Source organism: Scyliorhinus torazame, chromosome 16 (genome assembly GCF_047496885.1).
Source record: "Scyliorhinus torazame isolate Kashiwa2021f chromosome 16, sScyTor2.1, whole genome shotgun sequence".
Lineage (NCBI taxonomy): Eukaryota > Metazoa > Chordata > Chondrichthyes > Carcharhiniformes > Scyliorhinidae > Scyliorhinus > Scyliorhinus torazame.
In genome coordinates, this window is record NC_092722.1 from 57,033,912 (window position 1) to 57,047,599 (window position 13,688).

At 44.9% G+C, this 13,688-nt stretch overlaps 1 protein-coding gene across 2 annotated transcripts in view; it reads right to left on the reverse strand.

Annotated features, from left to right (window-relative positions):
* Positions 1-1,007: 1,007 nt before the first annotated feature.
* The window catches only part of sh2d5 (SH2 domain containing 5), a 118,180-nt gene continuing 105,499 nt past the window's right edge, over positions 1,008-13,688 (reverse strand). For both annotated transcript variants that reach the window (XM_072478511.1, XM_072478509.1), the window contains exons 8-9: positions 5,190-5,349; positions 1,008-5,100 (exon numbers count right to left, since the gene is read on the reverse strand). In XM_072478511.1, the coding sequence (XP_072334612.1) occupies positions 4,909-5,100; positions 5,190-5,349 (352 nt within the window). In that variant the 3' untranslated portion in view covers positions 1,008-4,908. The remainder of the gene's footprint in view (positions 5,101-5,189; positions 5,350-13,688) is intronic.

Sequence of the window (13,688 nt, forward strand, 5' to 3'; positions counted from 1 at the left end):
ATAGACGGAATGGGAAAAAGAAGGCAGCAGCAGCAGCCCAGGATCGGGGAGGGGGGGGGGGGGAGGGGGAGGAGGAACCAGAAGGACTCTCAGGGTTGTTAATATATACTGTATAGTATGTATAGGTCGTTGCTACAGATAATTATATATTGGACTGTTAAATTATATTTTTGGAGAGTGTTACTTGTGACAAGGCAGTTGCCAATTAGGGCTAGTTTTCATTTTTGTTATTTATTATTTATTCATTTTTTGTTTATAAAATAGGTCATTGTTATTTGTGTTGTTATAATATTGTGTAAAGGATGCACAATGTACTGTGTTGGTTGACCAAAAATTTTCAATAAAATATTTAATTAAAAAAAAGAATTGGCAAGTCATGTTGCAGCTGTATAGAACCTTAGTTAGGCCACACTTGGAGTATAGTATTCAATTCTGGTCGCCACACTACCAGAAGGATGTGGAGGCTTTAGAGAGGGTGCAGAAGTGATTTACCAGAATCTTGCCTGGTATGGAGGGCATTAGCTATGAGGAGCGGTTGAATAAACTCGGTTTGTTCTCACTGGAACGACGGAGGTTGAGGGGCGACCTGATAGAGGTCTACAAAATTATGAGGGGTATAGACAGAGTGGATAGTCAGAGGCTTTTCCCCAGGGTAGAGGGGTCAATTACTAGGGGGGCATAGATTTAAGGTGCGAGGGGCAAGGTTTAGAGTAGATGTACGAGGCAAGTTTTTTACACAGAGGGTAGTGGGTGCCTGGAACCTGCTGCCGGAGGAGGTGGTGGAAGCAGGGACGATAGTGACATTTAAGGGGCATCTTGACCAATACATGAATAGGATGGGAATAGAGGGATACGGACCCAGGAAGTGTAGAGGATTGTAGTTTAGTCGGGCAGCATGTGCGGCACGGGCTTGGAGGCCTGTTCCTGTGCTGTACGTTTCTTTGTTCTTTGTTCTTTGATGTAATTAATAGGCGGCAGGTCTCGCTGTAGTTTTGCAGTTGCTGGAATTATAATCTTTATTATTGTCACAAGTAGGCTTACATTAACACTACAATGAAGTACTGTGAAATTCCCCCAGTCACCACACTCTGGCACCTGATCGGATATACTGAGGGAAAATTCAGAACATCCGATTCACCTAACAGCACGTCTTTCGGCCTGCAAACCGCGTGCAGGTGATGGGTGTGAGCATGGTGTCAGCAGAAAGACAACTCTGGCATAAACTGAGAAGTACCAGAGCTTACATCATAGTAGGTTATAACCCTCCTGCCTTGTATGGTGATCCACTGACAGTACCGCCGACACAGACCAATCACCCTGGAGTGATTTTACACTGACTCTGGGAGGGTGGAACAGGGTAGTTGGGAAGAGGCAGGGGGGTGTGGGAGGGTCAGAATGTGGCAGGGGAAGGAGAATGGGGTGGGGTGGTCAATAGGGGAAGGGGGTGATTAGGGGGAGTTGGGGGATAGGGGGTGAGCTGACCGACATAGTCTCATCCTATGAGCAGCGGACGAGGATGAGGGCCTCCCTGGCCCTCCGGGCATACCAGACACACGCCACTGCCTGTCCTCCATCCTCCGGCTGCTCCCATGGGTCCTCCCTGGGCTTGTAACCTGTTTTGTAACCTGTCCCTCCTGGCCCCTCCTCAGATGAGGCTGCATGTCCCTCCTCCTCCAGCCCTGCTGTGCCAGGTTGTTGAGGGCACAGCAGACAACCACAAAGTGGGAGACCCTCTGGAGGGTGTACATCAGTGCACCACCTGAGCAGTCCAGACATCGGAAACCGCATTTTGAACAGTCTGGTGCACTGCTCAATGACAGCACGATGGCAGCATGGGCCTCAGTATATCAGGTCTCCACCTCAGACACCGGCCTCCACACTGGCGCCATCAGCCAGTACCTCAGTGGGTACCTTAAGAAGGGCACTCCCTGATGCCCCAGTGCAAGCAAGGCATCATGCATGTCATCTATTACCCCCTGGTCTTGGGGCATCCTGGCGATGGCAGAGAATCCTTCTGCCCAGGCATCTTGATGTGCTTGATTCAGTTCAAAGGTAATATAGTCAGCTGCCTGGGCCGTGCCGCATACTGAAGGTGGTTTGCTTGGGCACGACCAAAGCGGATTTGACTCATGCACCGATCTCAATACTCTTCACTCCCAGAAAAAAGTCACTGTTCACATGCTCCCTATTACAGAATTTCTGCAATGAATGATATTAAAACATCAGCAACTTAAAACAAATATATATATAGTTATAACACAAGGATGCACATTCAAAGTCAATAAGCACAATATAGGGATTTAGATATTTCTGTCAGATTTGTTTTGTCTTCTGAGAGATCATAAGACAAGACAATATAGTGAGAATGCATTAGTCCACGAGAACCTGAATCTTTAAAACCACATTTTTAAAATGCATCACTGGAAATACTTATTTTGTATTTAGATTAGGAATTATGTATGATATAAATGTACAGAATATAAACAAATTGCTTGCTTTCACTTATAATAAAGATGACCTTACATTACCTTCATGATTTTAATGGAACAAATGCAAACTTGTTAAAATTACTCATTGCCTTGCACCAGCTTCATCCCCTTCGAGATTTTCATTCCAATACAATGTGATTTCAAGATAATCATATTAAATCAAGCAAGGACAATTCAAATACAGTAATTCATTAGATTTTTTTTACACAGACAGAAACAGAATAGATCATGGTTGGTGCCATAATCTACATAAAGCTACAAAAGAGTATGTCTACGTGCAAGGTAGGGATCAGAGATTTTTCAAATTCCACTATGTATGCAATCTTTGTTAAGGACAACTCTGGTTCTTTGTACCCATGCTTGTTAAAGCTGGTCAGCTGTAATAAACTTAAAGTTTCATTGGACTGTTTGTTCAATGGTTTGAAGTTGTCTCCACTTTGGTTACGATTTTTATTCAAGTGAGACTTAATGCAGTACAATATTTTAGCAGTATACAAAGTATAATTTTTAAAAATATTACCCGTGTTTGGCCTTTAAGTAGAAGTTTTGATCTGTCCCCAATATTCACATACGCCAGGCAGCATGGTGGCGCAGTGGTAGCACTGCAGTCTCACGGCGCCGAGGTCCCAGGTTCGATCCCGGCTCTGGGTCACTGCCCGTGTGGAGTTTGCACATTCTCCCCGTGTTTGCGTGGGTTTCGCCCCCACAACCCAAAGATGTACAAAGTAGGTGGATTGAACACGCTAAATTGCCCCTTAATTGGAAAAAATGAATTGGGTACTCCAAATTTATTTTTTTAAATATTCACATACGCCAGACAACTGTTTGGTGTCCATCCTGGTCCTTCTAGCTTGAGAATGTACCGACCTACCAGGATATACTCCAGAAAAATAAAACTGCGGAGTAATCTATTGAATCATAGGCACAGCAGGTTCAGATACAGGCCTTGGCCTCCCTTATCTGTCTTTTAGCCTAAGCATAGGCTTTTTCAGGACTTATTTTCTGTTTTCATTTTTGATGATGCTATCCAGGTCCTTGAGGACAAATGTTCTAATTGTAAATGAAACCTATTTTGTAACATTGTTTTCCTTAATACCAACAGATGAGAAATAAATCCAAAGCAATAAACATACAGACTAGCAACCTTATTATTAAACTGTAGTCCATCAAATCTTAATGGTGAAAAGCAGTAAACGAATATTATATTTGATTATATTTCAACAATCTGCTGAAGTTTGCACAGTCCAACAGATAAGAGATATGGCTGTAGACAGTTCTACATCTCACCCTATTCTTTTCCCTCTCTTCTCGCAATAGTAATTAATTTGTGCAACAAGACCACCTAGGACACTGCATCTGCCTGAATGAAGTCAGTGGACAGTCTAAAATGTATTTGTGCAGAACAGTAGCTCTAGAAAAATGTAGAGGGTGATTTAACTCTTACATTTCCTAATTCTCTCAAAATATATTCCCAAACCCATATACTTATACAATGTCCCTTACTTAGGTTCTATCTTTAATTTAACTACTATTCTTGCACGGTTTGCATGGATTGCTGACATGTTTTGGTGTTTTTGACAATTTTTCCATAACCAATAAGTTATTTTAATACTGTTTTAAAAACTAAGGTCTGAAAATAAGTTATTGTAATACTGTTTTAAAAGCTATGTGCATAATCATGAATTATTTAAATAGGCACTAGATGAAAGGTTATTCACATGGTAAATAGAAACTAAACAAGCAATTTGTTAGCCTGTCTGGCTAATCAAAGGACACTTTAAACTATGTTTGAAATCTCTGATCTCTTTTTACATCTGCCTCGTCACAAACCAAGAGATACAAGCACACACAATGATGGGCTTTCTTTAAATAGAAAGGCAGTCAGGTTTGTTAACTGAGCCAAATAGGTTAAAATACTGGAGGATGGAAGCTCTTACGTTAATTAAAACCTTCTCTAGTGTGTTTCTATTTGCAACATTATGCAATGATAGATCGTAATAATTGAACTATTCTAATATGATCATAACTGTTGTTCTGTATGTTCATTTGCTGTGAAATAGAACAGCTTAATGATTTGTATCAAGCCTCAACTCGCCAAATATTAGCTTGGTCTGCTTTTGAAGAGATTGAAGAAACCCGCATGCGGAAGACACAAATGTCTTGTTTGACTCACAAAACAATATTATTATACAACTTCCGAGCCATGCTATTGTATAATGTGAATAAACTCTCATAACAATTAGACTTTCAGACCGCTGCAGTAGTGTCTGATGCCACTGAACCTCAGAAGGTACCTGTGGCAGATTGAAATTTGCTGCATTCAATTTTCCTAAATCACACAGCACATCACAATTTGCAGCTAGTCTCTTGGTATGACCTGCAAGAAGCAACCTTTTCAGTTTTTGCAAATTCCTCTTCACTAATCTGAAGCAATCTGCCTGTCCCCGGGTTTGGTTTGGACTGGGTCCAAACCATAGCATTCTGTAGCATCTTGTTCTTCATAGCAATGATTTACCCTTGAAACACTTAGGCAACAAAAGAGACCATCTTCATTTGTTGTGTAATGATCAACCATGGCTTTTATGCTGGGGAACATTAGTGTATTCAGTTGCTGGAAGAGAACAAATAAACATTTTAAATGTTAAAAACCACCATTAGAAAAAAAGCATTTTGGAATTTTAAAAGGTTTTGTAATCATACCTGCAGATAATATTTGCCGTCATCATTTTTACAGATCAGGTAGTTTATCACACCAAAGGGGGTCCGCATCATCAGTGTCCAGCACTGCAGGGGGCCGGGATTCACCCACAGTAAGAAAGATCCCATAACATCATGTTTTAAAAGTGTTGTGGCGTAATCCCTTTACAAAAAATAATAAGATATGCGAGGAATGAACTCAGTTGAAAAGGTTTGCATAATATCAGATGCTTGTGAATGGAAAAACTATTTTTAACATGCATCTTAGCATTGTTAAAAGTTATGCTTTTCAAGCAGTCAATATTAGTTGCCAGGAGAATTAGACTGGAGGTGGGTATACAATGTGTCCCCGAGGGATCAGCACTAGGCTCACTCTTCTTGATATATATTAATAGCCTAGATTTGGGTACCTAATTAGCCTAGAGGGCACCATTTCAAAATATGCAGATGACACAAAATTTCAAGAATTGTGAAATGTGAGGAGGACAGTGATAGACTTCAAAAGAGCATTTTGGTGGGAAGAATGAGGATAGAGAATATAAACTAAAGGGCACAATTCTAAAGGGGTGTAGGGACAGAGAGACCTGGAGGTATATGTACAGAAGTCACTGAAAGATTAAAGGTTAGGTTGAGAAAGTGGTTAAAAGAATAGGGAGGACAGAAGGGAGGAGTTTATGGTGAGCCTTGATAAAACAATAGTTTGACCTCAACTGGATTATTATGACACTTCTGAGCCCCACACTTCAGGAAAGATATGAAGGCTTTTAGGGAGGTTCAGAAAAGATTTACAAGAATGGTCCCAGGGATGAGGGTCTTCAATCATGTGTACAGACTGGAGACATTGGGAGTATTTTGTGCCCACATTAGATGTCAGTGAAAACTGTGGCACGACCGCAAAATATCGCAAGACTCGAGAAAAGCGGTTCTTGCCAGCGAGATAGCGTGATAAGATACCCATCCAGAAAGGACAGGAAACTAATTTCATTACAATTCAATACATTAAAAAAAAAAATTATTTTATTCCAAACAAATTCAAAAGTACAAAGATATAAATCAAAAAACATTGTCGACACCTCAAAGTTCACAGTTTGTGCAAGCTTTTCCCCCTTTTCACCCTCTTCCCCCACTCCCTCGCTCCTTCCCCCCCAACCCCCTTGTGATGAACAATTCCTCAAACATGATCGTGAACAGTACCCACCGTGTCTCAATGCCCACCGCTGATCCCCTCAATTCAAACTTAATCTTCTCCAGCTGGAGAAAGTCGTACTGGACCCACAGCCAGGCCGCCATCCCCGACGGCGTTGTTGACTGCTATTCCAGCAAAATCCTTTGCCGGGCAACAAGAGAGGCGAAGGTTACAACATCGGCCCTCCTCTCCTCCATCTGCTCCAGCATTTCCGAAACCCCCAAAATTACCACCATGGGGTCCAGCCCTGCCTTTATCCCCACAATCTTTGATAGCGTCCTGAACACCCCCTCCCAGTACCTCTCCAACTTCGAGCAGCCCCAGAACATATGGCGTGATTTGCTGGTCCTCACCCACACTTTCTGGCAGCACGGTAGCATTGTGGGTAGCATAATTGCTTCACAGCTCCAGGGTCCCAGGTTCGATTCCGGCTTGGGTCACTGTCTGTGCGGAGTCTGCACATCCTCTCCGTGTGTGCGTGGGTTTCCTCCGGGTGCTCCGGTTTCCTCCCACAGTCCAAAGATGTGCAGGTTAGGTGGATTGGCCATAATAAATTGCCCTTAGTGTCCAAAATTGCCCTTAGTGTTGGGTGGGGTTACAGGGTTATGGGGATAGGGTGGAGGTGTTGACATTGGATAGGGTGCTCTTTCCAAGAGCCGGTGCAGACTCATGGGCCGAATGGCCTCCTTCTGCACTGTAAATTCTATGATAATCTATGACTTCTTGCACTCATCTGCCACCGCCTGGAAGAACCCACTCATTCTTGCCCGAGCCATATGAACCCATGCACCACCTTAAATTGAATCAAACTCATCCTTGCACACGAGGAGGTCGAATTTATCCTGCGCATCGCTTCACTCCACAATCCCCATCCTATATACCCCTCCAGCTCCTCCTCCCATTTCTCCTTAATCCTCACTACCTGCGCTGCCCCCTGCTCCCCCAACCACCCGTATATATCACCAATCCTCCCCTCCCCTTCCACATCTGGGAGCAGCAACCGCTCCAACAGGACATACTCCGGCAGCTTGTGGAACCCTCTCCATTCCTTCTGCGCAAAGTCCCTCATTTGCATATACCTGAACTCGCTTCCCTTCGGCAGCTCCACCCTCTCCCGCAGCTCTTCCAGACCTCAAACCCCTCCACTAAATATAGATCCCTCGCCCTCATCAACCCCACCTCCCTCCACTTCCTATACATGCCATCCATCTCCCCCGGCTTAAACCCATGGTTCCCACACAACGGTGTCAGCGACAACATTCCCTCCATCCCGAAGTATCTCCTCAACTGATTCCATACCTTAAGCATGGACTGCACCTCCTTGGTGCCAGCGGAAGCGACGCTGTCACCATAGCCCTCAGGCTGGACCTTCTACAGCACTCCTCCTTCATCCTAACCCACTCGAACCCCTCTCCTTCCCACCACCTCCTCACCTTCTCCGCATTCTCCACCCAGTAATATTGCAACAGTTTTGGTAGCGCCAACCTCCCTTTCTGCCTCTGCAACACAGCCCTCTTTACCCTAGATGCCTTCCCTGCCCATATGAACTCCGAAATCGCTGCATCTAGTTTCTGGAAAAAGGTCTTTGGGTTGAAGATCAGGAGGGTCTGTATTACAAACAGGATCCTTGGCAGAACATGTATTTTTACCACCTGGACCCTCCCCACCAACATCAGGTGTAGCGTATCTCATCTCCTAAAGTCCCCCTAACCTCCTCCGCCAACGTTGTCAGGTTCCATTTGTGTACGTCGGCCACTCCCCCATCACCTGAACCCCTAAATACCTGAACCTGTCCCTTGCTACCCTAAATGGCAACGCCCCAAGATTGGCTCCCTGATCCGCCGCATTCACCGGAAAGATCTCACTCTTTCCAACAATCTTATAGCCCGAGAAGACCCCGAGCCTCTCTAATATGCCCATAATTCTCACCATACTCTCCAATGGCTCTGACACGAACAACAAGGTTGTCTGCGTGCAGCGACACCCGGTGCTCCCTACCCTCCCTCCCCCCCCCCGCCCTCACAATCCTCTGCCACTCTACTGAACCCCTAAGGGCCATCGCCAAGGGTTCTATCACCAGCATGAACAACAGCGGACACTCCTGCCTCGTTCCCCTGTGCAAACCGAATCTCTGTGAACTCATCTCATTTTTTTGTCTGTATACTCGCTATCGGGGCCACATACAACAGATATACCCATGCCACAAACATCGGGCCAAACCTAAACCTTCCCAGAATCTCAAAACAGGTACCATCACTCCAACCAGTCGAAAGCCTTCTCCACGTCCATAGAGACCACCACCTACGACACCTGCCCCTTCGATGGGGCCATGATCATGTTCAGTAACCGCCTAATATTACTGGAAAGCTGCCTGCCCTTTACAAAATCTGTTTGGTCCTCTACTAGGTCCAGAATCTTTCCTAGCAACCCCTTCACAAACCACACATTGTCCCAGTTTGGTGCGTAAACATTCACTCGTGTTATGGGTCAGGGTTTAGAGAATCCCAAAGTGTGTCATGGAGTTCACCTGACCCACAACTTTTAATAGATTGTGGTATGGGGAGCACATGGCCCATTCTACAAGTGTGGTACTTCAGAAGTGGAAAAGTTATTTTTTTAAAGCAAAACAATGTTTATTCTATGAACTCAAGTTAACCTTTTAAAAACAAACAGTGAATATCTTAGCAACCAGTAAATCAAATACACCACCCAAAGGATACAACACGAAGTAATCTGTATGCTGTTCTTTTAACACCCAGAAGACTTAACAAACCTTTAAACATAAGCACATCAGAGTTTACAGTCACTACTGAAAACATTTATAATTCTTCTGAATTCACCAAATGATCCAGAGATAGATGGCAGAGAGATCAGCAGTACAGCTGCTTTGCTTGACTTCAGCTGTAACACACACTGAAACAGGAAAGCAAAAGACACAGACACACCCAACCTTTTCTCAAAGTGAAACTAAAAAGCAGAACCAGAGCTCAGCTCCACCCACACTCTGACATTACTGCAGTAACATGAGCAGCTAACCATTTCTTAAAGCGACATTCTCATGACACCTCCCCGCAAGAAAAACCCCCCCATCAATTTCAAGATGGTTTCATTTTTCACCTTTTCACCATCCTTTAAGAAATGCACACAGTAAATATACTTTATTGTTTCATAAAAACAACACACGCAAACAGGTATAATAATATAGTCCATTTTTTTTCGTTCTTCCTCCAACTGAAATTCTTCTCGATTGACAGTCTCTTTGAACAAGAAAGTCTCTGCACGATCCATCCATTCCTCTATGCCTCGGCATTTTTCTTTAAAGTCAGATACTTTAGTTCAATCTGAACACAGAGTCCCTTGTAATTCTCCAACATAGGAGCATTGGTTATCACAGCTTTTAGGCAGTCAAATGCCTGTCGAAAGTCTGCCGTCCATTGAAATTTTCGACGTTTCTTAAGCAAGTCCATCAGTGGAGCAATCACGCTACAAAACTTTTGCACAAATGTTCGATCAAATCCACTCATGCCAAGAAATCGCATTATTTCCCTTTGTCTCAAGGGTATCAAAACCTTCTCAAGTGACTTGGGCTTTTCCAAATTCACTTTTGGCTAGGTTTATCACCAAACCCACCACCTGAAGTCGATCGAATAACTCCCATCAGATGTTTCAAATGTTCTGTCCATGTCTGGCTGAAAATTACCAGATCGTCGATGTATACCGCACAATTGGGTAATCCTGAAACAACTTTGTTAGTTAACTGTTGAAATGTGGCTCGGGCGTTTTTCATGCCAAATGGCATAACTTTGAATTGGTATATACCATCTGGAGTCACAAAAGCTGAAATCTCCTTCGCCCTTTCGGATAAAGGTACCTGCCAGTAAACTTTAAGTAAATCTAATTTGGAAATAAAAGCTGATTGTCCCACTTTCTCAATGCAATCCTCCAAACGTGGGATAGGATAAGAGTCCGTTCTTGTAACTGCATTAAACTTTCTACAGTCCACACACAACCGTTGGCTACCGTCTGGTTTAGGTACCATCACTATGGGTGAGCTCCATTGGCTGCAACCCACTTCAATTATGCCATTTTTAAGCATACTCTCAATGTCTTTGTTAACCTGTGCCAATTTTAAAGGGTTAAGTCTGTATGGATGTTGTTTGATTGGGACAGCATTTCCCACATCTACATCATGTATAGCCATTTTAGTACTTCCCAATTTATCTCTACAAATTTGCTCACGTGATATCAATAACTCTTTCAGGTCAGTCCGGTTTTCCTCTGGAAGGTAACTCAACAATTTATCCCAATTTTTAAGAAAATCCTCGTTTTCCAGTTTAATTTGAGGTATGTCAAATTCACAGTCATCTGGATTTGGTTCATCACTTTGAGTTAGAATCATTAAAACCTCCTCCTTTTTCTCTCCTTCCCTTTTTTTTTATTAAATATTTTATTGAAAATTTTTGGTCAACCAACACAGTACATTGTGCATCCTTTACACAATATTATAACAACACAAATAACAATGACCTATTTTATGAACAAAAAATGAATAAATAATAAATAACAAAAATGAAAACTAGCCCTAATTGGCAACTGCCTTGTCACAAGTAACACTCTCCAAAAATATAATTTAACAGTCCAATATATAATTATCTGTAGCAATGACCTATACATACTATACAGTATATATTAACAACCCTGACAGTCCTTCTGGTTCCTCCTCCTCCCCCCCCCCCCCCAACCCCCCCCCCCCCCCCCCCCCCCGATCCTGGGCTGCTGCTGCTGCCTTCTTTTTCCCATTCCGTCTATCTTTCTGCGAGGTATTCAACGAACGGTTGCCACCGCCTGGTGAACCCTTGAGCCGACCCCCTTAGGACGAACTTAATCCGCTCTAGCTTTATAAACCCCGCCATGTCATTTATCCAGGTCTCCACCCCCGGGGCTTGGCTTCTTTCCACATTAGCAATATCCTGCGCCGGGCTACTAGGGACGCAAAGGCCAAAACATCGGCCTCTCTCGCCTCCTGCACTCCCGGCTCTTGTGCAACCCCAAATATAGCCAACCCCCAGCTTGGTTCGACCCGGACTCCTACTACTTTTGAAAGCACCTTTGTCACCCCCCATCCAAAACCTCTGTAGTGCCGGGCATGACCAAAACATATGGGTATGATTCGCTGGGCTTCTCGAGCACCTCGCACATCTATCCTCCACCCAAAAAAATTTACTGAGCCGTGCTCCAGTCATATGTGCCCTGTGTAATACCTTAAACTGAATCAGGCTTAGCCTGGCACACGAGGACGACGGGTTTACCCTGCTTAGGGCATCTGCCCACAGCCCCTCCTCGATCTCCTCCCCCAGCTCTTCTTCCCATTTCCCTTTTAGTTCATCTACCATAGTCTCCCCTTCGTCCCTCATTTCCCTATATGTATCTGACACCTTACCATCCCCCACCCATGTCTTTGAGATCACTCTGTCCTGCACCTCTTGTGTCGGGAGCTGCGGGAATTCCCTCACCTGTTGCCTCGCAAAAGCCCTCAGTTGCATATACCTGAATGCATTCCCTTGGGGCAACCCATATTTCTCGGTCAGCGCTCCCAGACTCGCAAACTTCCCATCCACAAACAGATCTTTCAGTTGCGTTATTCCTGCTCTTTGCCACATTCCATATCCCCCATCCATTCCCCCCGGGGCAAACCTATGGTTGTTTCTTATCGGGGACCCCCCCAAGGCTCCAGTCTTTCCCCTATGCCGTCTCCACTGTCCCCAAATCTTCAGTGTAGCCACCACCACCGGGCTTGTGGTGTAGTTCCTCGGTGAGAACGGCAATGGGGCTGTCACCATAGCCTGTAGGCTAGTCCCCCTACAGGACGCCCTCTCTAATCTCTTCCACGCCGCTCCCTCCTCCTCTCCCATCCACTTACTCACCATTGAAATATTAGCGGCCCAATAATACTCACTTAGGCTCGGTAGTGCCAGCCCCCCCCCTATCCCTGCTACGCTGTAAGAATCCCTTCCTCACTCTCGGGGTCTTCCCGGCCCACACAAAACCCATGATGCTCTTTTCAATCCTTTTTAAAAAAGCCTTCGTGATCACCACCGGGAGGCACTGAAACACAAAGAGGAATCTCGGGAGGACCACCATCTTAACCGCCTGCACCCTCCCTGCCATTGACAGGGATACCATATCCCATCTCTTGAAATCCTCCTCCATTTGTTCCACCAACCGCGTTAAATTTAACCTATGCAATGTGCCCCAATTCTTAGCTATCTGGATCCCCAGGTAACGAAAGTCCCTTGTTACCTTCCTCAATGGTAGGTCCTCTATTTCTCTACTCTGCTCCCCTGGATGCACCACAAACAACTCACTTTTCCCCATGTTCAATTTATACCCTGAAAAATCCCCAAACTCCCCAAGTATCCGCATTATTTCTGGCATCCCCTCCGCCGGGTCCGCCACGTATAGTAGCAAATCGTCCGCATACAAAGATACCCGGTGCTCTTCTCCTCCCCTAAGTACTCCCCTCCACTTCTTGGAACCCCTCAACGCTATCGCCAGGGGCTCAATCGCCAGTGCAAACAATAATGGGGACAGAGGGCATCCCTGCCTTGTCCCTCTATGGAGCCGAAAATATGCAGATCCCCGTCCATTCGTGACCACGCTCGCCACTGGGGCCCTATACAACAGCTGCACCCATCTAACATACCCCTCTCCAAAACCAAATCTCCTCAACACCTCCCACAAATAATCCCACTCCACTCTATCAAATACTTTCTCGGCATCCATCGCCACTACTATCTCCGTTTCTCCCTCTGGTGGGGCCATCATCATTACCCCTAACAACCTCCGTATATTCGTGTTCAGCTGTCTCCCCTTCACAAACCCAGTTTGGTCCTCGTGGACCACCCCCGGGACACATTCCTCTATTCTCATTGCCATTACCTTGGCCAGGACCTTGGCATCTACATTTAGGAGGGAAATAGGTCTATAGGACCCGCATTGTAGCGGGTCCTTTTCCTTCTTGAAGAGAAGCGATATCGTTGCTTCAGACATAGTCGGGGGCAGTTGTCCCCTTTCCTTTGCCTCATTAAAGGTCCTCGTCAGTACCGGGGCGAGCAAGTCCACATATTTTCTATAGAATTCGACTGGGAATCCATCCGGTCCCGGGGCCTTTCCCGCCTGCATGCTCCTAATTCCTTTCACCACGTCTTCTACCTCGATCTGTGCTCCCAGTCCCACCCTTTCCTGCTCTTCCACCTTGGGAAATTTCAGCCGATCCAAGAAGCCCATCATTCTCTCCCTCCCATCCGGGGGTTGAG